This window comes from Mus caroli, unplaced genomic scaffold (assembly GCF_978045245.1).
Source record: "Mus caroli unplaced genomic scaffold, Mus_caroli_1 scaffold_9, whole genome shotgun sequence".
NCBI lineage: Eukaryota > Metazoa > Chordata > Mammalia > Rodentia > Muridae > Mus > Mus caroli.
In genome coordinates this window covers 78648396-78668267 of record NW_028227264.1, presented here as the reverse complement: position 1 = coordinate 78668267, position 19872 = coordinate 78648396, and the positions used below count along the sequence as shown (strand labels likewise).

The following is a 19872-nucleotide window of genomic DNA, read 5'->3' as shown; positions in this document are numbered from 1 at the left end:
AACAACAACTCTAGCATATATATACCCTCTTAAAAATCCCCAGAATTGCAAATGTCACACAGTTGGAGAAACTAGCTGTAGCTGGCAAAACCACACCTCTGCTAGATCACGAGGCAAATCATAGTCAGCTGCTGTGGACAGTCTGAAGCAGCCCCACATCTCACACCTGAGATTAAAGCAAAAACATTTCTGTGGGGTTTTTTGTTTTTGTTTTTTTTTTTTTTGTTTTTCGAAACAGGGTTTCTCTGTATATATAGCCCTGGCTGTCCTGGCACTCACTTCGTAGACCAGGCTGGCCTCGAACTCAGAAATCCGCCTGCCTCTGCCTCTTGAGTGCTGGGATTAAAGGCATGTGCCACCACGCCCAGCTCATTTCTGTGTTTTTAAAAGAACAAAAACCAAAACCCAGAATTATTGATGTACTCCACCGAGTATGAGGGAGCTACAGCCAGACAGGGTAACAGGCCCGGGTGAGCATCCCAACTTTGAACTACCTTCTCCTCAGTGCTGGGAGAGGTAGGCATGTTGTGCCTGGGAAACTGGTGTACCCCTTCAGGGTTTTGTGACTTCCCTTTGCCCTGCCCACTGCTGCCCCTAGAGCACCGCCTCTGCCAACAGAAGCCAGCAGCATGGTGGTGCAGCATCCTGGCCATGTACAAGCTCGACTTCCTGACCTCCCATAGCTGGAAACATGGCCACTGGGGTGGCAGTCCTGGAAGACTGCTCTGGTCCACTCTCTGCAGAGTGCTAGCCGTGCATAGACGTGCATATCAAGCCATCTAGGGGACATGGTAGATGCTAGAGTGGCGTCCCAGGCTCCTCTGTTTAGGTGTGGAGCACTCTGGGATTGTGGGACAAGTGGTGTTAAGCACTAGCCTCCCGAGGGAGTAGAGCTGGGCCTGGCCTGTGTCTGTGGCTACCCCTCTCCATGAGCCTGGTGGCAGCTTGTTCATAAAAATGACTCCAAGCTGAACCTGCCTAGCAGGGATAAAGTTCAGACCCAGGATCCAGTTCTATCCTCTTTCACAGCAGGGTCCTCAGTGGTTTCACCTCTCAGATCCTCAGTCTCCAATACCTACAGGAAGCCAGAAGACTCCCTTTGTCTCAGTGTCCTGTTCTCCTGGTAGAAAGGCACAGGGTTTGGGTCCAGGTTCTGCCCATTGTCACCCACAGGGTTCCAGCCTGTGACAGACATTAACAACTCCCTCTTCAGTAAGCCAGGAAGGGCTCTGGGTTGGAATCAAGTCTTGTTTATGGCCGCTCTGTGCCTCAGTTTCCCCTCTTAGTATTTATGTGGTAAGGCTCAAAGTAAGAGCTGTCTGAGCCCAGACAACAGTCCTGGGTACAGCAGGACCTCAGTAGGATAGGAGTGAGCCCCGCCTCACGATTCTAAAAGGAGCACGCGCGCCCCCGTGTGGCCAAGTGTGGAAACACCTGCCTTCAAGTGTGCATGCAGCAGGCACTCAATAAAGATGCACAGGGCTCAGATGCATGCATTTATTGTAAGCCACGTGTCTCCTGTTTCCCTGAGCCACGTGTCTCTGGTGTCCCCTCAGGCTGTCATGTTACCACTTACGATGTTTTCGATCCACGTCCGGTAGGATGACACTCGGGTAAAGACGCCCGGCTTTTTGCGGTTGCCACAGACTCGAGAGCCCCACGTAACCACACCTTCGACTACATCCCCGCACACTAGAGGGCTGCCGGAGTCTCCCTGTAGGGCAGGGCCACTAGTGACATGCCCACCCAATAGCCAGCAAGAAACTGACTCCCAGAAGCTCCTGAGATCCCTGAACCCCACCCTTCCCACAAGCCAGGCCCCCTAGCTAGCCTCCACAGCCCCTCAACTCCACCCACCCACACCACATCACTCAGACTGTGTCCCTCACCCTGCAAGTGTCCCTGCGGTTGCTCTCTGCACACATCATGTTAATGGTGACTGCCCCGTCATGGTACGTGCGCAGATTGCAGATCGTCCGGTTCATGATTGACACTCTCAGTTGATGCAGGACATCAGGCTTGCGTCCTGCATGGGTGACCACACCCCAACCAGCCACGTCGCAGAGCATGCCGGGTTCCACTTCTTTGTCCTCGTGTTGCAAGGGTAGGGGTCTCACGTGGGGACCCAACGAGGCATTCTGGGATAGCTAAGGGTGGGAGGGGCAGAATATCTGAGTAGGGGCAGAGTCAAGAAAATAGATCTGAAGCTGGACTGGGGTGGCGGACAGGGATTCTGGTGCAGAAGGAAGGATCGAGTACTCTTGAGTACAAAGGATCCAGCTCTCTCACCTTAAAGAGAATGAGGTCGTCCTCAACGCTGTCAGGCCGGCTGCCTGAGTGAGGCACTACACTCTGCACATCATACCATCGCTTGTAGGGTTCAGGGGCGGACAGGGAGTGGGCACCCAGGAGCACCTGCACATAGTCGTCATCCGTCCTGGGGACAGGACAAGGGCGCATCTCAGATCCACGTCCCAGCCTCCCGAGGCCCTGCTCCTCCCACCCCCATCCCACCCCTGCCACTCACACTCCATCCATGCAGTGCGCGGCACTGAGCACCCACTGCTCGTCTAGCAGGGTGCCACCGCACACGTGTGTGCCGTTCACTTGCACGGAAGCCATGTAGGGCCGAGCATGGGCCTCGGCCTCCTGGCCACCCAGAATCCGGCCTCGGGGTTGCGCTGCTGAGGAGGGTAGGTGTACAGTAAGGACTGGGGTGGGTTGCACCTAAAGAGAGCCCACTCTGACCACAGACACCTCCAACCCAGTTGCCCCAGACCCAAAAGCAATCTCAGTAAAGTGCATTTCCAAGGGGCTGCAAATTCAGGGGCCTGTGGGTGGTTTTACACCCCTCAAGACCACAGTGAACCTGCAGTAGGCTGAAGACAACTTGTAGCGATCACTTTCTTCATCAAATGGGTGTTCAGGCCCTTTAACCAGCTGACCCTTCTCACTGGCCCTAAGGTGAATTTTAGTTCTTTAATTCTGTAAAGTATACAGATTTCAAATCCAGATTCTTGCTGTTGATAAAAGCTCTGAAACCAGAAGGCTCAGATTACAGATTAGTAATTTGGAAGAGTGTCTCACTGCAGGGGACTCCTGCTGTGCTGGCCCACCAAGGGGGCTGCTGTGTCAGACTGGTCCCTCCCTGGTCCACTCACCACAGACAGCCGCTCCCAGGACCACCAGAGCCACAAAGTACACGGAGCTGTGCATTCTGACGGCAGGCACTGACCCAGCAGGCTCTCAGGGCTGTTTTATGAACTCCTGCCTCCTACCTCCTGCCCCTTGCCTGGTGGGCAGAAACCCAACTAGGGAAGGGGAGTCTGCGCTTTCAGTGTGTCAGTCCTTCTGGGACAGATGATGTGAACCTGTCAGGTGCAGGGGGCAGGGCAATCCCTCCTCTCCCTCCTGCATGGCACCCTGACCAGTGCCCACTCTCAAGGTAGGCAGGCACAAGGAGAGCAGAGGATGGACCACCTGTTGTCCTGGCCCAGTGTCTGCCATGGTGTCTGTTGAAACCAGAGCAGCAGGAGGTGGGTTAGTAACACCCTCCACCCATCTCTCCCTCCCCTTTCCGCCTTCAATTTGGAGAGAAGGTTGCTTGACAGTGGGGGAAGGCCACTTAGCTCCTTTGTCCTCATTCCTGTGTCTGTGGGGTCTCACACCTCAGCAAGCAGAGTGTTGCCATGAGGTTTCATTTTCCTGTGAATTCTGCCTTCAGGTTTGGCTTGATCCAGGCGCAGCCTCTGTCCTCACCAGGCTCTTCCCTATTGTGGTTATGGGGACCTTGACTATAAAATCAGACCCTCATGCCAATCAAAGTCTTGTTTGGCTGAGCCTAGGTCGCAAGCTCTTCACAAAAACTAATCCTGAGGGTGGGTTCTAGAGGGGAGAGATTGGGTCAAGAAGGATGGGAGCTTGGGGGCTCAGCTCAGCCATTCCCTGTCTTTAGAGGTGACATGATGTTGTAAATATGTTGTCCACAGGACATCTTGAGCTCCAGGACTGTCATTATAATCAGAAGCCACCTGGGTGGCACACTTTCAATCCTAGCACTCAGGAGGTGAAGACAGAAGAATCTCTGTGGCTGGGCAGTGGTGGTGCACACCTTTAATCCTAGCACTTGGGAGGCAGAGGCAGGCGGATCTCTGAGTTCTCGAGGCCAGCCTGGTCTACATAGTGAACTCCAGGACAGCCAGGGCTACACAGAGAAACCTTGTCTCAAAAAACATCAAGAAGAAGGAGGAGGAGCCGGGCGTGGTGGCGCACGCCTTTAGTCCCAGCACTCGGGAGGCAGAGGCAGGCGGATTTCTGAGTTCGAGGCCAGCCTGGTCTACAAAGTGAGTGCCAGGACAGCCAGGGCTATACAGAGAAACCCTGTCTCGAAAAAAAAACCTAAAAAAAAAAAAAAAAAAAAAAAAAGAAGGAGGAGGAGGAGGAGGAGGAGGAGGAGGAGAAGGAGAAGGAGAAGGAGAAGGAGAAGGAGAAGAAGAAGAAGAAGAAGAAGAAGAAGAAGAAGAAGAAGAAGAAGAAGAAGAAGAAGAAGAAGAAGAAGAAGCAGCAGCAGCAGCAGCTCTGTAAGTTTGAGAACAGCAGAGCAGCCTGGGTCACATAGTGAGTTCCAAGAAAACCATGGCTGTTGACTCAAACAAAACAAAACAGAATCAGAAGCCCTTTGGCGCAGAACCAGATTGTGAAAACAGGAACCTAATAAATTATAACAAATTTTGGCAGCTACCCAGGGTCATACAGCTTGGGACACTTCAGTAAACAACTCCAAACTTCCACAGACTTGGAACCCTGTCCTGGGAGGGGTGGGAGAGGGTGGGGAAAGGTAGGGCGGGTAAAAGAAGCTATTTAGGGAGCACCTGGGACAGAGCTATGGTGTCTACCACTCCAATGTAACAGGAAAGTGGATATCATTGTCATCATCATCATCACCACCACCACCACCATCATCATCATGTTTGTTTGAGATCGGGTTTCTTTGTGTAACCCTGGCTGTCCTGGAATTCACTCTATAGACCAGGCTGGCCTCAAACTCAGAGATCCGCCTGCCTCAGCCTCCCAAGTGCTGGGATTAAAGGTGTGCATCACCACTGCTTGGCTATTTTTATTATTTATTATTTTTATTATTTATCTATATGCTGTATTTATTTTATTTATGTACTGTGTGGGTAAGTGTGCAGAGGGCTCGCTGAAATCCATTTTCTCCTTCACCTTCATGGCAAGCATGCTCACCTGGTAAGCCACTTCACCAGTCCTAGCTTATTTATTAGGTTACTTTCACTTTTCTTCCCCCCCCTCCCCCGCAGGTACTTAAAACTTTTATTTGTAACAAATTCCCGATTTCTTCTGCTCAAAAGTTCTTTGAGACAATTCTATCAGCCTTAGTCAATCAGAGAATAGAATCATCTGACTCGCCCATCCTACGAATGGGCCCGCAGATGCCGTAAGTTTTAAACTGGCCATTAAACCGGCCTGTGGTCCTATCAACCTCGGCCACGTTCATCTGGATGGATGCGTGGTCCTTGGCAGCAATGATGAGGTTGCTTGCGGAGCATTTCCGCAGCACATACAGGTCCACAAACTCGCCAGCGTCGTTCTGCATCCTGAGGCCTTCCCTGCTCACTGGTCCAGTGAGAGCGCAGAAAAGCTCCCTTTTTTTTTTTTTAATTTATTTTTTTATTAGGTATTTTCCTCATTTACATTTTCAATGCTATCCCAAAAGTCCCCCATACCCACCCCCCAATCCCCTACCCATCCACTCCCCCTTTTTGGCCCTGGGGTTCCCCTGTACTGGGGCATATAAAGTTTGCAAGTCCAATGGGCCTCTCTTTCCAGTGATGGCCTACTAGGCCATCTTTTGATACATATGCAGCTAGAGTCAAGAGCTCCGGGGTACTGGTTAGTTCATATTGTTGTTCCACCTATAGGGTTGCAGTTCCTTTTAGCTCCTTGGGTAATTTCTCTAGCTCCTCCATTGGGGGCCGTGTATCCATCCAATAGCTGACTGTGATCATCCACTTCTGTGTTTGCTAGGCCCCGGCATAGTCTCACAAGAGACAGCTATATCTGGGTCCTTTCAGCAAAAAAGCTCCCTTTTCTTTTTTTTTTTTTTTTTTTTTTTTCCGAGACAGGGTTTCTCTGTGTAGCCCTGGCTGTCCTAGAACTTACTTTGTAGACCAGGCTGGCCTCGAACTCAGAAATCCCCCTGCCTCTGCCTCCCGAGTGCTGGGATTAAAGGCATGCGCCACCATGCCTGGCTAAGCTCCCTTTTCTTAATGATGTGTAGAAGGTGTATATATGTGCCTGGTGCCCACAGAGTCCAAAGGAGAGCATCCAGTCCCCTGGAACTGGACCTATAGGCAATAGTGAGCCACCATATGGGAGTCCAGGTCCCCTATGAGAGCAGCAGACCCTCCTAACTGCTAAGCCATCTCTCCAACCCTCTATTTTTCTCACTCTGTAGGCCAGGCTGTCCTCAAACTCTTGTTAATCCTCCTTTGTCAACCTCCTAAATGCTGAGACCTAGCTGAACATGGGATTTAGGGAACAGAAACCATAAGGGCCTGTCTGACTGACATTCTTGTGTACAAAATGGGGGACGTGACTCCTGCCACGCATTTGCCCCAGCTTGGCTGCAGCGTCTCCAGGAGGTGAACCTTATACGAGGCATTGGCTGTGTTCTACATTCTGAAACAGCAGACATCAGACCCAGTGTACAAAACAAAGGCTGCTTTTATTGTAGTAAAATGGAGAGGTCTCTGGTAGAGGGGGGAGCAAGGGAGCAAGGGGAGCGGGGTGGGGGTCCAGACAGGTCCTAGTTGGTCCTGCCCTCTCGGTCTTGGGGATGGGTAAGGAGGTGGTCATTATGGCTTCGGATAATGGAATTGATCCAATCTGCAAACTCAGCCACAGGGGCGAAGGCATCTGGGTACAATCCAGATCCACAGCCTCCTCGGATGAAGGAGTCAATGCCTTGGACAAGGTTGTTACAGACCAAGGGTCCGCCAGAGTCCCCCTGTGGAGGCGTCCATGTCAGAGGCTGGATCTCTAATCATCCCCTACCCATGCTCCAGCACTGGGAAGTCCTCCCTGGGGTCTGACTACTATCCCTGCTGCTGCAGAGGGTACTTACGAAACAGATGCCTGCCTGCCGACGTGGCACCAGAGTGCATACGTTCACACGGCGGCGGCACATGTTAGTCACCACTGTCACATTGAGCTCTTGCAGCACACTGGGTGATGGTCTGTTTGTGCCCAACCTGCCCCAGCCCATGGCCAGACATGGAGTTCTGTCACCCACGCCCTGGCCCTGGGCAGGCAGCTGGGCCACCTGCACGTTGGCATTAATGGTAGCCGAGCCATTGAGCTACAGTGGAAGACACAGGGGTGGGGGTCGGGGGGAGACATAGAACACCAAGAAGTCACAGAGCACAGTTTATAAGAATCCTCCCCACTTTCCTTAGTACCTGACCATCAAGTGGTGAAAAAGTTTAAGAACTAGAGGAAGACATGAGTATTTCCCAAGAGTTCCCCAAGCTTCAGGGTCAGTGTATGGAAAGGCACAAATAAGAGTTTGTTGGCTGAATACTGCTCAGAGCTTTCTGTATATTATCTCATTTAAGCCTTCAACATTCAGCCCACAGAATAGTAATTCTCCACTGTGCTGAGCTGGAAACAGGCTCAGAGGGTGATGACTGCAGTTGACCCAGTGTGTACCTGTTCTGCAGTGCACTCTCCCTAAGCTGACCTCAGGACCTTTGCATGAGGCTCAGGTTCCTGGACTGGCAGGCCCACCTGGATAATCACAATGTCGTTCAGCAGTTGTGATGGGTCAAAGCCGTTCTCGAAGATCCGCTGCACAGAGAAGATCTGTCTCGTGCGCTCCTGTCGCCGCAGGTCATGGGCTCCCAGCACTACCTGCACTGACCGGAAATTTCTAAGGGCAGTGGAGAGGGAAGGAGAATGGGTGGGAATGCCCACCTGACCTCTTGACCCCAGTCTGACCTGCATGGACATTGAGGGCTAAGAGGGGAAGGAAGGGGACTCACAGGCCGTTCACACAGTGGGCTGCTGACATGACGAAGTTCCTGGCAATGAGGGTGGCACCACAGAAATGACCTCCACGCCTCTGCAGGGATGCCATGAAGGGCCAAGCATGGGGCCGGGCTGGCCGGCCACCAACAATCTCTGAGGCCAGTGCTGGGCCTGAGAACACACAAAGAAGAGCGAGCCCTGAGCTGCTGGGACCCTCAGTGAGAACTCACAAGGCTGGCTAGGGAAACTGAGGCAGAGAGAAGACAAGGGACCTAGCCCAGGTTGCCTCTAGACTTGAGACCCAGTGCCTTCCCAGTAGCCACCCCCAGGCTTAGAACCCCAGTTTCCTGATCGTGGCTTTGCTACTATAAACCTTCGCATCTTTTCCTGGGGTCCTGGCAGATGTGCAGGTAGATGAAAGAGATGGACCAGAGGTCAGAGGGTGGACATGTGTCTGTCTGCACTCACCACCCAGGAACAATGCCAGTAGCATGGCAGCCAGAGTCCGGCTGGATAGTCTGCCAAGGGCCATGGTGGGCTGTGTTCTCGAAGCTCCCCACACCCCTACCTAACAGCCATACTTATAGCTGGAACCAGAGGCCGTTGTATTGCCCCATCCTGGCCACAGCCCCACTTCCTCCCTGGGACAGGACAGTGGGGGTGTCATGGAGAGATGTGTGCTCCTCAGGGTCTCCATGTCAGCACCATCCAGGCTGCTGAATACCAATGGAAACTCAGCAAGACATCCATCTCTCTCTCTCTCTCTCTTTTTTTTTTTTTGGTTTTTCGAGACAGAGTTTCTCTGTATAGCCCTGGCTGTCCTGGAACTCACTTTGTACACCAGGCTGGCCTCGAACTCAGAAATCCACCTGCCTCTGCCTCCTTCTTTTCTTTTTTTAAAAATGGGATCAGCTGGGCGATGGTGGTGCACGCCTTTAATCTCAGCACCTGGGAGGCAGAGGCAGGTGGATTTCTGAGTTCGAGGCCAGCCTGGTCTACAGAGTGAGTTCCAGGACAGCCAAGGCTATACAGAGAAACCCTGTCTTGAAAAACCAAAGGAAAAAAAAAAAAAAAAAAAAGGATCTTAGGGCCAGGTAGTGGTGGCATGCACCTTTAATCTCAGTACCAGCGAGGCAGAGGCAGAGGCAGGTGGAGCTCTGTGAGTTTGAGGCCAGCCTGGTCTACAGATCTAGTTCCAGGATAACCAGGGCTAGACAAAGAAACCCTGTCTCAAAATTAAATAAGTAAATAAATATATAAACAAACAAACAAAATCTCACGTAGCCCAGGCTAGTCTCAAACCCTTAATCCCCCTGCTCCACCTTGTGAGTGCTGGGATGATGGTGAGCACCTCCATGCCCACTTGGTGCCCTAATCTACAACTTACATCTGAAGGCCAATCTCTCTGCCTCAGTTTGCCTCAGGTATAGTAATAACAGCAACACATACCTGCAAGAGAGAGTTTCTGTGTGTGTGCATGTGTGTGTGAATATATGTGTGCATGAGTGTGTGTGTAGCCAGGCTTGCCTGGAACTCACAGAGATCCACCTGCCTCTGCCTCCTCAGTGCTGGGACTAAGGGTGTGAACATCTATTCCCAGGACAGTAGGTCTTTTTAACCTGGGGTTCAGGACTAGAGAGCACATGGCAGCCAGCTCAGCCCCTAATTTATGGCTTGCTCCTCATGACACACAGTCCTGCCTGACCTTATCCAAGCCTGGCACCCATGAGAAGGAAGTGCTGTCCTCAGCAGTTGCCTGAGTGTGGGTCCCAATCTGGAACCACACAAGGGGTGTACTCTTCTCCCATAATAGAAACAGGACCTGGGGCCCGGCCCCCACTCTGTGGTAAGCTCCCCCTCCTGTCTCTCCCAGGAGCCACAGCCAAGGCTGTTGCAAAACCAACGTCCCATCTCCAGGACGGGACATGGGGCACGGGACAGGGTGAAATCCAACTGACTTGAGCAGGTGGGCAGGATGCCAGGGCCCAACGCCCGCCATGCTGGACTCCTCTATCCTTAGGATCCCAAGAGGAGCAGTGCCCTCCTTACCCAGCAAGCTGGGCACTCAGCTGGTGCTCAGTATCTGCCCTGTCTCCCTCAGACACATACTAACTGGTTTCCCTTCCTCCCACACAGTGAGCACCTACTTTATACACCACCCATGTCACATGGAGAGAGAGAGGTACAGGGCAAACAAAGCTACATGTCAGATTAGACTTAACCACAGCTGCACTTACTGAGCACCAGCTGTATACTATGCTCACCCATCCTGTCTGTGTATGGTGAGTGTGCCTTTAGGTTTATATTTCCAGCCCCCTGCTGTGGAACTTTAGGCCCTGAACCCCTCTGTAAGTGAAGCTCTTCCTTGACCTCTGTTTAGTATCCCCAGACCCTCAAAGGCTCTACAAAAAACAATCCCGACACAGGGATGGATGGGACTTGGGAACCCAGCCCTCATGGGGTCTGGGGTTCAGTAGCAGCCTGCTTGCCATGTGTGTACCAAGCTTTGGGCTCAGCCTCAGCACTACATAAACCAGGAGCGATGGCACACACGCCATCCCAGCACTTGGGAGGCGGAGACAGGAGGATCCGGGGCTCAAGGTCTTCAGCTGCGCAGGGGGTTAGAGGCTAGCCTGGGTTTACATGAGCCTGTCTCCCAAAACCAAAACAAGGTTAGAGAAGGATTATGCCTGTGGACTCCAGCCTGTCGGAATGAGCACAGCGCCACCTGGTGACTGCACCAAAAGAAGCCAGAGATCGTCCCCCTCCCACTTCTGAAGGTTCTGCCTTGTGTCCGTCCCTCTCTTACTCCTCCAGGACTGGCTTGTGACCTCCTTCCCTTCTCCCTGGATAGCTCCAATTCCTTTCTCTACCTCTGGGGAAAGCAGGAGTTTTCCCACGTCGGCCTCTCCAGGAGCAAAGCTGCTCATTTTTCTGGCCTCTGTGCTCACCTCGTTTGCCTTCACCCAGCTCCTGGCTTTCCCACTGCTGTCCATTCTGCCTCCCCCACCAGGAAGCCTTCCTGTCTGCTTTAACTGGATCACAATGTTCAGGCCTGGAGATGCCCAGTGCCCCGCCCCCCAACGACTTGGAAAGAGCCAGGCCCTCAAGAAGCCTAGAGCTAGGGAACACTTCGCCATATCCCACCAGTCACAGTTCCTCATCTGGTTCTGGGACGTATCCGGGTTCTGTTTGAGGAAACTGGGGCACAGAGGTGAGAAGCTCAGGGTCATACAGGAGGACTGGACGCAGCCCCTGTGGTTCCAACATCTGTGACTGAGGTGTGAGCCTGGGTTCCCCTCCACCCTTTTCTTTTCTACACAGTGTATCCGGGGCCTCTGGCACTGAGGTTCTGGCCATAGACCCCAGGTCTATGCGGGGTAAGACAGACAGGAAACAGCTTTTAAATATGTCTCAGTTTTTATTGAGGTCACATGGAATAGGGAACCGAGCTGACTCCACTCCAGGGGGTGCTGCGTGGGTGGGTGCGTGGGTGAAAGAAAAGCCTGGAAAGGTCTAGTCCACTAGACCCCACTCCATTTTTTCCCACTAGAGCCTACTGGTCGCCCCAGCTTTAGGCTGCCTGGAGCGCAGAAGGGCACCTCAGGGCTCTGCGCCCCGCAGCACGTTTTGAATCCAGTTCACATACATGGACACCCGGGCAAAGAAATCGGGGAACTGGAGGGAGGCGCACTCGCGGATCACGAAGGAGTCCACTCCATGAAGAATGCCATTGCAGACCAAGGGGCCGCCCGAGTCTCCCTGAGATAGAAGAGGGATCAGTCCCCAAGCTGACAGAAGTCAGCCAGGATGAGGGTATTTGAGTCCCACGGGATGACCAGGGGGTGTTCATTAGCTTCCTGTTGGATACAGTCTAAGTGGGCCCAAAAGGGAGGCACACAAAGGTGCCAAGTACACAGGAGTGCCTGTTATGTTGCACGGGCCCGGGGCTGGTCCACAGACGGCTGATCCCCACAACTGGTGCTTGGAGATGGGTACAGACCATGCGTGAGAATGGGACAGACAGGCAGTGCAGCCATATTCAGATGCCCAACTTTCTCAGATGCCACTTATCTTCGAAACCCGGGCTCCGCAAAACCCTGCCCTCCAAGAGCCCCGCCTCCCAGCCCATGGAGCCCACCCTCCAGGTCACCCACTAGCCCTCCTACTAGCCCAGGCATCCCCATCTCTCCACCCCAGACATCCAGATTTATAGGGACCCACAGTCAGCTGGGATCTGCCCCTCCGATGACCCCCACCTTCCCAAAGGCTCGCCCTCCCCCACAGACCACCATCCGGAACCGAATCATAAGCCAGCCCCACCGCAGGCCCCGCCCCAAAGAATCGCCCTCGCCCTTGGCCCCGCCCCTCACGGGGATCCATCACAGGCCACGCCTCCTGCGACCAAGCTGAGTACTCACGAAGCATATGCCTGCTGCCCTCCGTGGCACCAGCGTGCACACGTTATGTTCCCGGCATAGGAAGGTGACCACCGTGACGTTCAGTTCCTGCAGCACACGGGGCGTGGGTGCTTTGGTGCCCAGGCGACCCCAGCCCATGGCCAGGCACTGGGTGCCCTGGGACAGAGTCTGGTCCTGCTGGGGCAGAGAGGCCACCGCCACCTCCTTGCCCAGGGAAGCTGGCCGGTTTAGCTGTAGGGAAAAAGGACGTGAGGACTCGTCTCTTCCACTCTTTTGCCCTTTCTAGAAATCCCATATCCCTGGCGCTTGGAGTGCAACAGCTGAATACCCTGATCTGTGCAGAGCTTCAAAACGTCTTTGGTGAACAGTCTTAGCCCTTTGGGGGAAACTGTAGAGAGCTGTTGATGTGTCCGGCATGGTGCAGAGTAAAGATAACAAGAGGTCACATTGAATGCTGTGCAGTGCCCAAACTCAATTCAATGCCTTAACTTTAATTCTGACCCAGACCCTTACTCAGGCTCAGTTTCCCCTTTAACTAAACACTGACCATAGCCCTAAGCCTAACTGAGCCCTACCCATGGCCTAGTCATTAGCCGTAACGGTAACCAAAACTTAGCCTTACCCTTAGCTCTCAGCCTGGGCCGAGTCCAAGCAGCAGTCCTAAAGTTAGCATCATGTGGACCATAGGCCATACACCTACCCCTCCACCAGGACTTAGATCGAACCCTAATTTTACCCATCCTTATCCTATATCTGATCTTGGCTCTAGTAACCTTAACCCCAAACCTCAAGCTAGCCACAGGCTTAACCCCAGGCCCAGGTCTAACAGGACCACTAACCAAGCGCACCAGACAGGAAACACAGACAGCCAGGTCAGAAGCTAAGGGACAGACCCGGGTCCCACACTATGACGGCTCCATGGTCCTAGCATGGCACACAGTAGGTTTTCCCTACGTGTCTGTGTCTTTTGCAGCAGTGGATCCCCAGAACCCAACCTACCTGGAGGAGAAGCACGTCATTGAGGTTCTCCTCGGGGTTGTAATTGTTCTGGAAGACCTGAGTGATGGTGAACTTCTGCTGCTCAGGCTCCGAGCTCAGCAGGTCGTGGGCACCCAGCACCACTGTCACAAGCTGCCAGGAGCTGCAGTGAAGGTTGTGGGATTTTGTTTGTTGTAGGGAAAGGGATGGAACCGGGATTGATCCTTCAACGTGTTACCAAGTGCTCCACCCCTGACCACGCCCTCTGGGCGGAATCCAGGCGGGGCTCTACCATAACCACGCCCCTAGTCCCTCACTGGGGGATTCTAGGCATGTAGGAGAGACTCTACCCCTGACCGTGCCCCTAGACCCTTCCCTGGGGAATTCTAGAAGGGATATTTACCCTAACCACTTCCCTATCCCCTTCATTGGGGGATTCTAGGTGAGAGAAAGGCTCTGTTGAAATAATCTCCTGGAGAACGCATGGGGAAGAGCTGAGGCAGGTCTAGAGGGAGCCTTTGGAAGGGGAAGAGATTATGAGGTACCCATCCAGGGCTGTGGTGTCAGTTCAGACCTGCCACTCCCTCACTGTCCCCTGAACTCACATGTCCTGCAGGCAGTGGGCGGCTGTCAGCACGAATCTCGGGTGGATCAGGGTGCCACCACAGAAGTGGCTCCCAGGGAACCTGCTCAGCTGCAGGGATGCCACATAAGGCCGAGAGTGGGGCTGAGCCTCGTGCCCACCCACAATCTTGGAGGCCTGGACTGCGCCTAGGGGAGGTAGGTGTCAGGAATGCAGCCTGAAGGGTTCCAGCCATGAGAGCCACAGTCTGTTCTATCTATGGTCTTAAAGTGACCTGTGCCTGGGGAGGACTCGGGGGCTGACTTGAGTCTACGCGTATTAAATTGTTTTGAGATAGTGTCTCACACTGTGGTCCAGGCTGGCCTTGAACTCAGCGAGATCTGCATGCCTCTGCCTCCCAACTGCTGGGATTAAAGATGTGCGCCATTCATCTTGGCTGGTAATTCCTGATTCCCTGGAAATTCCTCCCTGCAGTGAGAGTCCGTGGGCGGCACACATACAGTAAGAACCCATCAAGGGCTGAAGCTGGTGTTGGGTTCAGTGGGTAGAGTCGTGGCTTAACACGCACAAAGCCCTAGGTCCCACCTCCAGTGCCGCAGAAACACAGCAACGGAGCTTGCTACTCCAGTATTGAGGAGATGAGGCAAGAGGACCAGGAGGTCAAAGCTGATTTGCTATAATGTAGCAAAGGCTACTTAAGACTCTGTCTGAAAAAGAACCCTAAAACAGAAGGAAAGCAGTCAATGCCCCCTCTCATTCTTTCCTTCCCAAGCATTTAACCAGGGGATGCCCTGACCTTCCCAGCTATTCTAGGAAGGTGCTGGTTGATGAACAACCCCCCCCACCACCACACACACACACACACACACACACACACACACACTCACCACCAAGGACCAGGGCAAGCAGCAGGAAGGGATGGATCCCGTTGGGGGATGGGTAGCTTCCAGCCATGGCCAAGCTCCTGGCATCCTACTTGCTGGGGCCCTCTTATAGCCCAGCTCTGCTGGGAGCCGTTGAACGGTGGCTAAAGGCTGGGCTGTGGGTCCCACTTCCTCCTTCCAGCTTGGGGGCCCAGGAATGTTTGCAGTAGGGCAGGACGCAGGGGCTCTCCCTGGAGGCACAGGAAGCCCTCTGCCACCCAGAGCGTGCTGAGGGTCCTGGGAAAAGCCACTTTAGCACCCACTCAGCTATGATCTACAGATCAGAGCATCGATGACCCTCCCCATTGATGACCTGCCTAGGTTTTACTTTGGGAGTTCATTATTTCTCCTCTAATGTTGTAGTGTGTGTGTGTGTGTGTGTGTGTGTGTGTGTGTGTGTTCATTTTAAACAGGGTTGCATGTAACCCTGGCTAGCCTTGAACTCACCACATATCCAAGGTTCCTTCTGCCTCAGCCTCCTGCAGGCTGGGATGGCAAGTATGCACTTTTGCACGGGATAATTTCCTATTCTTTACTCTTTACTGTTTTTTTTTTTTCATATAAATATATCATGTGTGTGTGTGTGTGTGTATTTCTTTTTAATTTATATATTTTTAAATTTTTATCTTTATTTATTTATTTAATTATTTCTGCATAGGCATGTGTGGATGCACATGCATAGAGTGGCCTGAGGTTGCCACAAGGTATCTTCCTCAATGACTCTCCACCTTATATTGAGGCAGGGGCTCTTTCTAAGGTTCCAGGCAATCAACTCTCTAGCTTGTTGGAGGAGAGGTGTCCCTGTCTTTTTCTGGGCCTCCTTACACAAATGCTCCGAAATACAGGAGGCTGCCTCCGCTGTGGACACGGGTTCTGGGGACTGGAACTGCGGCCCTCCCTTCTGCCACAGTGCTTTACCCACTGAGCTATCCGGCCCTTTCCCTCCCCATCCACCCCTGTTTATTAAATCCCAAACTAACATCAATCCTCCTGCCTCCACTTCCTCCTGCCTCTGTGCTGGGATCACAGAGCAAATATATTCATTTATTATAAAATAGTCTAGCACAGCAGTGGTGGCACATGCCTTTAATCCCAGCACTCAGGAGGCAGAGGCAAGAGGAGCTCTGTGAGTTCGAGGTCAGCCTGGTCTACAGAGCAAGTTCCAGGACAGCCAGGGCTACACAGAGAAACCCTGTCTCAAACCTAAATAAATAAATCAATAAATGAAATAGTCTAAACCCATAGAACACTGGGATACAGCCAAGTATTGAGCAGTTGTTTAGGCTGCATAAGGCCCTGGGTTCCATCCCAGGAGTACAAAGTTAATACATTCATTCCTATATGAATGAACTTATTTGTGTGTGCATGTGTGTCTGCATGGCGGGTCGGAGGATAACAGTCAAGAGTAAGTTCTCTCTGTCCACTGTGTGAGTCCCCAGAACTGAACAGAGACCCTGAGGTTTGGTAGCAAGCGCCTTTCCCCACTGAGCCATCTCAGTGGCTCATAAGTAAGGAAGGAAATTCATTAAGTTAAAAGAATAAACCACACGAAGAGAAAGAAACCACAGACCTGGGGGGCTGGAAAAAGGAAAAGAGAGAAAGAAAAGGTTGTGTGGTTTCATTTTGAAATGAAGCCTTGCCGCTGGCAGAGGTCCATAGGCTTCTGGGACTTGCCTCTCTGTTCCCGAACTTCTTACACAACACAACGGCTGCATGACTCTGGACCATCTGACCATCTGCAATCCTTCCCCCGCCACTTCCTACTTGAGGTCATGACCTCAAGTCCTCAGCACCTTTTGTGCACTTCAGGGTTCCCTGGATGGTATAGTCCCCTGCTCTTCAGAGAGAATGCACTGGTTCTGGTTCTGTCTCAGGCTACTCAGGAACCATGATGTGGGCTATGTCCTGGTCAAGGCTAAGTGCACCTCTGAGAACTGTCTATTTATTCTTCCCATCATTTTGAGACAAGGTCTCATGTAGCCCAGGTTGGCTCCAGATTCCCTATGGAACTGAGGATGACCTGGAACTCACTCTGTAGACCAGGCTGGCCTCAAACTCAGAAATCTGCCTGTTTCTGCCTCCCAAGTGCTGGGATTAGGACCTTGAACCTCCTCTTTCAGCCTCTTGGCTGTTGGAATTACAAGGAAGAGTGTGAACTCAGCCTCCTGCCCTTGCTCTGAATCTACCCATGATCCTTCAGTGCCTGACTGACAGCCAGACTCCTCAGCTAGGCCATGTGTCTGCAAGAGTCCACTTTCCCCAACTGCACATGGAGATCCCGCCCTGGAAGACTCTGAGTGCCCCTCCCCCACCTGTCCCCTGCAGGCCACTGCTTCCTCCTTTTCCCCAGGACTATCAGTTAGAGGCCTTCTTTCAACAATAGAATTCCCAGGGGTTCATGCAAGCTCCTCCACTATTGACAGGGAAACTGAGGCTCGGGGCTTGTCCAAGTTTCTGTGCCCCCCTTTTGGGCTTCTGCACCCTCAGACCCCTGAAGTGTCATGACTGTGTGGGACTTACCTGGGCTCTGCTACCCAGGAACTGTGGCAAGAGCTGCTCCCTGGGGATTAATCCACCCCTTCCCCTGGACACGGGTGGATGGTGACACCTTGGGCCTGTATGAGCCACTCTGACCTTCTTCTCTGTTATTTGTTTATTATTTTTTGAGACAGGAACATGGGGTCTCTCTGTGTAGCCCAGGCTGTCCTGGGCTCACTTTGTAGCCCAGGCTGGCTTCAAACTCAGAGATCTACCTGCCTCTGCCTCCTGAGTGCTGGGGCTAAGGGCGTTGCCGCCACCGTCCAACTCTTGTGCATGTTTTTATAAACAGGCACCTGTAATCTAGACTGGCCTGCAACCTTATATAGACAAAGATTACCCTGAACTTTCAATCCTCCAGCCTCTACTTCCCGAGTGATAGGATGACAGGGGTGACGTGACCTGCTCTATCTGCCATTGCTGTTCTTCTGAGACAGTGTCTTACTCACCTGAAGTCCAGGCTGGCTTGCAATTCATGGCAATACTTCTGCCTCAGCTTCCTAAGCTGGCATAACAGGTTTGTGCTACAATACCTAGTCTGAATTTTAGATTTACTTATCTTACTTTATATGTGTAAGACTTTTGCCTGCCAGTGTGTCTCGTACTACATGTGCCTGGTGCACACTGTGAACAAAAAAGGGCACCTGATTCCCTGGGACTGGAGTTACAGTGAGCCCCATGTGGGTAATGGCAGTTGAACCTGAGTCCTCTGTAAGAGTGGCCACAGCTCTATCCACTAAACCATCTCTCTAGTCACCCAGGACGTTCTTTATTCCTTATTTATGTATTTATTTATTGATTTTTGAGACAGAGTCTCACTATGTAGCATTGCTGGTCTTTGGCTGTCTAGAACTCACTATGTAGCCCAGGCTTGCCTGGAACTTACATTAATCCTGCCTCATCTCCCAGAGTGCTGGAATGACAGGCTTGGACCACCACACTCTTTTTTTGTTTTTGTTTTGTTTTGTTTGGGTTTGATTTTGTTTTGTTGTTTTTTTTTGAGACAGGGTTTCTCTGTGTAGCCCTGGCTGTCCTGGAACTCACTCTGTAGACCAGGCTGGCCTCGAACTCAGAAATCTGCCTGCCTCTGCCTCTCGAGTGCTGGGATTAAAGGCGTGCGCCACCACGCTCGGCCCACTGTTTTTGTTTTTATTTCTGTTTTTGTTTTGTTTTGTTTTGTTTTGTTTTGTTTAAAGATTTATTTATTTATTACATGTAAGTACACTGTAGCTGTCTTCAGACACTCCAGAAGAGGGCGCCAGATCTCGTTACGGATGGTTGTGAGCCACCATGTGGTTGCTGGGATTAGAACTCTGGACCTTCGGAAGAGCAGTCGGGTGCTCTTACCCACTGAGCCATCTCTCCAGCCCTCTGTTTTTGTTTTGAGTCACAATCTTGTTCTATAGAGCAGGTTATATCAAAACTCACAGCAATTCTCCTGCCTTACGTGACTGAAAGCTGCGCACACACACCACCAGCTCCTCTTTGCTGCTCCTTTTGTGCTGGGTGTCTCTGTATGGCCATCAGGCCTGGGGAGCTTGCTGTTCCCACAAGGAAACTCAGAAAACATGAGGCTGAGGTAGAGCCTGGGAACACAGCAGTCAGTTTGGGGAAAGCATTGAGACAGTGAGAATAAACCCATAATATTTATACGTGAGCCCTGCGGCGCCTGTGTGCTCATGTTTATATGTGAGCCCTGCAGCCTCTGTGTACTCACGGGTCCTTTCAAAGGCCCTCTTTGGTTTTTTTGAAAGAGGGTCTCACTATGCAGGCTGACCCCATGGAATCCCCCCTCCAGTCTCACAGAACAAGAGAGGAACACAAGCAGGCTTCTTGGTCCCTGAGACCAATCCTAGCTTGACCTGACCTTTGGGGACAGGGTCTCTCCTTGGCTTGCTGCTTAGGTGAGATGGTGGCTGGAGAGTCCTGGTGATCCTGACTTCCTCCTGTACCCAGGGCCGAGGGATTCGAACTCAGGTCCTCACGCCTGCAGCACAAGTGCTTTACAGACTGAGACATCTCTCTAGCCTCCACACCAGTCCCTTTTTAATGATTTTAAGACAGAGTCTCAGGGCTGGTGAGATGGCTCAGTGGGTAAGAGCACCTGACTGCTCTTCCGAAGGTCTGGAGTTCAAATCCCAGCAACCACATGGTGGCTCACAACCATCATCCGTAACGAGATCTGACTCCCTCTTCTGGAGTGTCTGAAGACTACAGTGTACTTACATATAATAAACAAATAAATAAATAAATCTTTAAAAAAAAAAAAAAAAAAAAGACAGAATCTCACTGTGTAGGCCAGGCTGGGCTGGAACTTACAACAATCCTCCAGATTCAGCCTCTTGAATACTGGGATGTCAGCTGTGTACCACTACACTCAGCT

General features: G+C 52.0%; 3 protein-coding genes and 1 pseudogene across 4 annotated transcripts; all 4 read right to left on the bottom strand.

The window, feature by feature from the left end:
* Nucleotides 1-1501: 1501 nt before the first annotated feature.
* On the bottom strand, nucleotides 1502-3216 carry Cfd (complement factor D). 2 transcript variants are annotated; one of them, XM_021175140.2, is made up of 5 exons: nucleotides 3162-3216; nucleotides 2528-2684; nucleotides 2290-2437; nucleotides 1890-2147; nucleotides 1502-1714 (listed from the first exon to the last, which is right to left on the bottom strand). In XM_021175140.2, exons 1-5 carry the CDS (start codon nucleotides 3214-3216, stop codon nucleotides 1553-1555), a joined length of 780 nt encoding a protein of 259 aa, XP_021030799.1. In that variant the 3' UTR covers nucleotides 1502-1552. The 2 variants fall into 2 exon arrangements, with proteins under 2 accessions (XP_021030799.1, XP_021030800.1); XM_021175141.2 differs by having other exon boundaries at nucleotides 2528-2681.
* A 2099-nt stretch (nucleotides 3217-5315) lies between these two features.
* On the bottom strand, nucleotides 5316-5637 carry LOC110304066 (small ribosomal subunit protein eS21 pseudogene; annotated as a pseudogene).
* Nucleotides 5638-6826: 1189 nt separating this feature from the next.
* Nucleotides 6827-8581, bottom strand: Elane (elastase, neutrophil expressed). The gene is made up of 5 exons (XM_021175265.2): nucleotides 8515-8581; nucleotides 8061-8217; nucleotides 7807-7948; nucleotides 7145-7378; nucleotides 6827-7027 (listed from the first exon to the last, which is right to left on the bottom strand). Exons 1-5 carry the CDS (start codon nucleotides 8576-8578, stop codon nucleotides 6827-6829), a joined length of 798 nt encoding a protein of 265 aa, XP_021030924.1. The 5' UTR covers nucleotides 8579-8581.
* Nucleotides 8582-11649: 3068 nt separating this feature from the next.
* On the bottom strand, nucleotides 11650-14982 carry LOC110303978 (myeloblastin). Its single transcript, XM_021175217.2, has 5 exons — nucleotides 14916-14982; nucleotides 14051-14216; nucleotides 13467-13608; nucleotides 12468-12698; nucleotides 11650-11808 (listed from the first exon to the last, which is right to left on the bottom strand). Exons 1-5 carry the CDS (start codon nucleotides 14980-14982, stop codon nucleotides 11650-11652), a joined length of 765 nt encoding a protein of 254 aa, XP_021030876.1.
* Between the last annotated feature and the right edge of the window lie 4890 nt (nucleotides 14983-19872).

What these genes read in the sequence shown, in the direction of transcription:
- Cfd (XM_021175140.2), bottom strand. Translation starts at nt 3,216, where the DNA reads ATGCACAGCTCCGTGTACTTTGTGGCTCTGGTGGTCCTGGGAGCGGCT. An exon ending in CCTGGGAGCGGCTGTCTGTG is followed by an intron (nt 2,685 to 3,161) that starts GTGAGTGGACCA and finishes TACCCTCCTCAG; the next exon opens with CAGCGCAACCCCGAGGCCGG. An exon ending in ACGACCTCATTCTCTTTAAG is followed by an intron (nt 2,148 to 2,289) that starts GTGAGAGAGCTG and finishes TCCCACCCTTAG; the next exon opens with CTATCCCAGAATGCCTCGTT.
- LOC110303978 (XM_021175217.2), bottom strand. Translation starts at nt 14,982, where the DNA reads ATGGCTGGAAGCTACCCATCCCCCAACGGGATCCATCCCTTCCTGCTG. An exon ending in ATGACGTGCTTCTCCTCCAG is followed by an intron (nt 12,699 to 13,466) that starts GTAGGTTGGGTT and finishes TTTTCCCTACAG; the next exon opens with CTAAACCGGCCAGCTTCCCT. An exon ending in GGGCAGCAGGCATATGCTTC is followed by an intron (nt 11,809 to 12,467) that starts GTGAGTACTCAG and finishes CTTCTATCTCAG; the next exon opens with GGAGACTCGGGCGGCCCCTT.
- Elane (XM_021175265.2), bottom strand. Translation starts at nt 8,578, where the DNA reads ATGGCCCTTGGCAGACTATCCAGCCGGACTCTGGCTGCCATGCTACTG. An exon ending in ACGACATTGTGATTATCCAG is followed by an intron (nt 7,379 to 7,806) that starts GTGGGCCTGCCA and finishes CTTCCACTGTAG; the next exon opens with CTCAATGGCTCGGCTACCAT. An exon ending in GGCAGGCAGGCATCTGTTTC is followed by an intron (nt 7,028 to 7,144) that starts GTAAGTACCCTC and finishes ACGCCTCCACAG; the next exon opens with GGGGACTCTGGCGGACCCTT.